The 2,044-nt window shown below is 34.8% G+C and overlaps 1 protein-coding gene across 1 annotated transcript in view; it reads right to left on the bottom strand.

Moving 5' to 3' along the window:
• Positions 1 to 2,044, bottom strand: part of SCAPER (S-phase cyclin A associated protein in the ER) — a 119,099-nt gene that overhangs the window by 72,003 nt on the left and 45,052 nt on the right. The window contains exon 13 of the mRNA XM_023729873.1: positions 1,445 to 1,552. Coding sequence (XP_023585641.1) covers positions 1,445 to 1,552 — 108 coding nt within the window. The remainder of the gene's footprint in view (positions 1 to 1,444; positions 1,553 to 2,044) is intronic.

Raw genomic sequence — 2,044 nt, 5'->3', positions numbered from 1 at the left:
GTGTATCTTTGGCTATGTTTTTTTTCACCAAAAAAGAAAACGTCCTCCAAGGCCAAGAAGGGAGCATGCTGACATGTCATGGGGTTGTTAACCAATGTCATAAAACAATATGTGTACTGACTGTTTAATGAGAAAATATTTACTCTATAAATCTTCACCTAAATTACAATGAAAAAAAAATTTAAAAAAACAGCATACATGTGACTGAGTATCAGCATCTCGCCAGAAATTCACAAAGAAGGGGCTGAAGTCCCATCCTGCACCATCCTCACAGTTACTGCTATGCTTGAGCCCATTGCAAAAAGAAGAAAAATATTTATACAAGTCTGACTTCATGTAAACAAACTACAAATGAACAAATAATGCATTTCCAAAAATTTCCAAATGGTTTACTGATAGAAAATGATCCATTATATGAAATTTACATTGCTAAATGTCTTCCAAGAAATCTGGAGCATCACTGAATAATTCATTCCTCATGTTATTAAAACACCAAAATAGCATAACTCTTCTTTTTTGCATTGAAATTATATAAATAATAGTATAAGTTCTTGTTTCTATATTTCTTATTCACTAATACATACACAGTCAGGCATCACTTAAAGTCCACACTACGTTCTGCTTTATGTGATTTGGACGTTGCACAAACACGTCTAAATCGCGAGCAATCGTATTCAGCTGATTTTTCACCTTTGTGTTGTATAACCTTTTGTTTCACTTCCAAATCGATACTCCTCCTTTGCCTCTTGCTGCTGCTATCACTAGCACTGGTTTTGCTGTGTTTGGAAGCCATGATGCACTTCATGGTAATATTTTTGAAAGAAAATTAAACAGAAAGATAAAGCTACAACACTCAAGATACATGCAATACACGAGATTGGATGCTACTGCCTACAAGTCGAAGCATACACTATTATAAGGTAAACTTTTCATTTGTAACTACGGTAAGTTCACATTAAAATAACGATAGAAAGTGCAGTACAGTACGTACATAAAGCAGCAATATAGGCATTTATTATGACTATCAAGACATATGTATTACAGGTTATATACGTACTGTACCATTATACACCTGGCAGTGCAACTGCTTTGCATACAAGGGATATGAGATACGCATGGGCTGTGTGCGAAGCTGCTGCATTTGCTACGTCTGGTAATGTCTGCTATGTCCCGTTTGCTGATCGGGATTTCTGAACTCTATTATAACCTTATGAGACCACGGACTTATACGTGGTTGGACGCTGCCTGAATGGACATTATGCAGTGCATGACTGTACAAAAATAAGACACATTTGTGTATTACATTGTGGTAGTTATTAAATACTAAATTTAGTTTTAAAGTGATCACATAAATATATAAAAACAGGGAATTTTTTAAATTAAAAGAGCTCTGCATGTACTAGGACTCAATAAATACCTATAAAGGAGCAAAAGTAAAGCTTACCACTTCTTCGTCTGAAAGTTCTCGCCCTTGGATGCTGCTATTCTCTCTCACAGCTTGCTGGTGTTTTTTCCCTTTAATGTGGCTAAAAAGATACACCTCTGATGAGATCTAAAAGCATAAAATTGTTTAAATTACAATCAAAATCAGACCAACCAGAACGCAATTAATGAGAACGCTGACACATTGTGAAAAATGTTACTAATGTCACTGAACAACTTGTGTAGAAAATGTCAAATGGGAACCTAATTTGCTGTGTAAACTTTTACCAAAAACACAAATTATTACAAATTATAATCAAAACAATGTAATCAACTTAAAATTATACCTAATTTTAAATATTACACATCAATCCAATATACTATATGCAAGTTGAGCTCACTTAAGCATTTAAATATAACACTTAAAAACGTTTGCTTTACCCAAATGGGACTAATGAGGTACAGTAGCCCAGTGACAAGGGCCAGAAGGCAGAAGGGGACAAGGAAGCTGGTGATAGGGAACCCAAAGTTTAGTAAGGATATTGTTGATGTGTTGTGAGATTGTTAACCATTGTCATAGGGCAACATGTGCAGTAACTGTTAAATGAGAAACTATTTTGTT

The sequence above is a fragment of the Trichechus manatus genome, unplaced genomic scaffold (assembly GCF_000243295.1).
Source record: "Trichechus manatus latirostris isolate Lorelei unplaced genomic scaffold, TriManLat1.0 scaffold00030, whole genome shotgun sequence".
In the NCBI taxonomy this organism is placed as follows: domain Eukaryota; kingdom Metazoa; phylum Chordata; class Mammalia; order Sirenia; family Trichechidae; genus Trichechus; species Trichechus manatus.
This window is presented reverse-complemented; position numbering and strand designations above follow the sequence as displayed.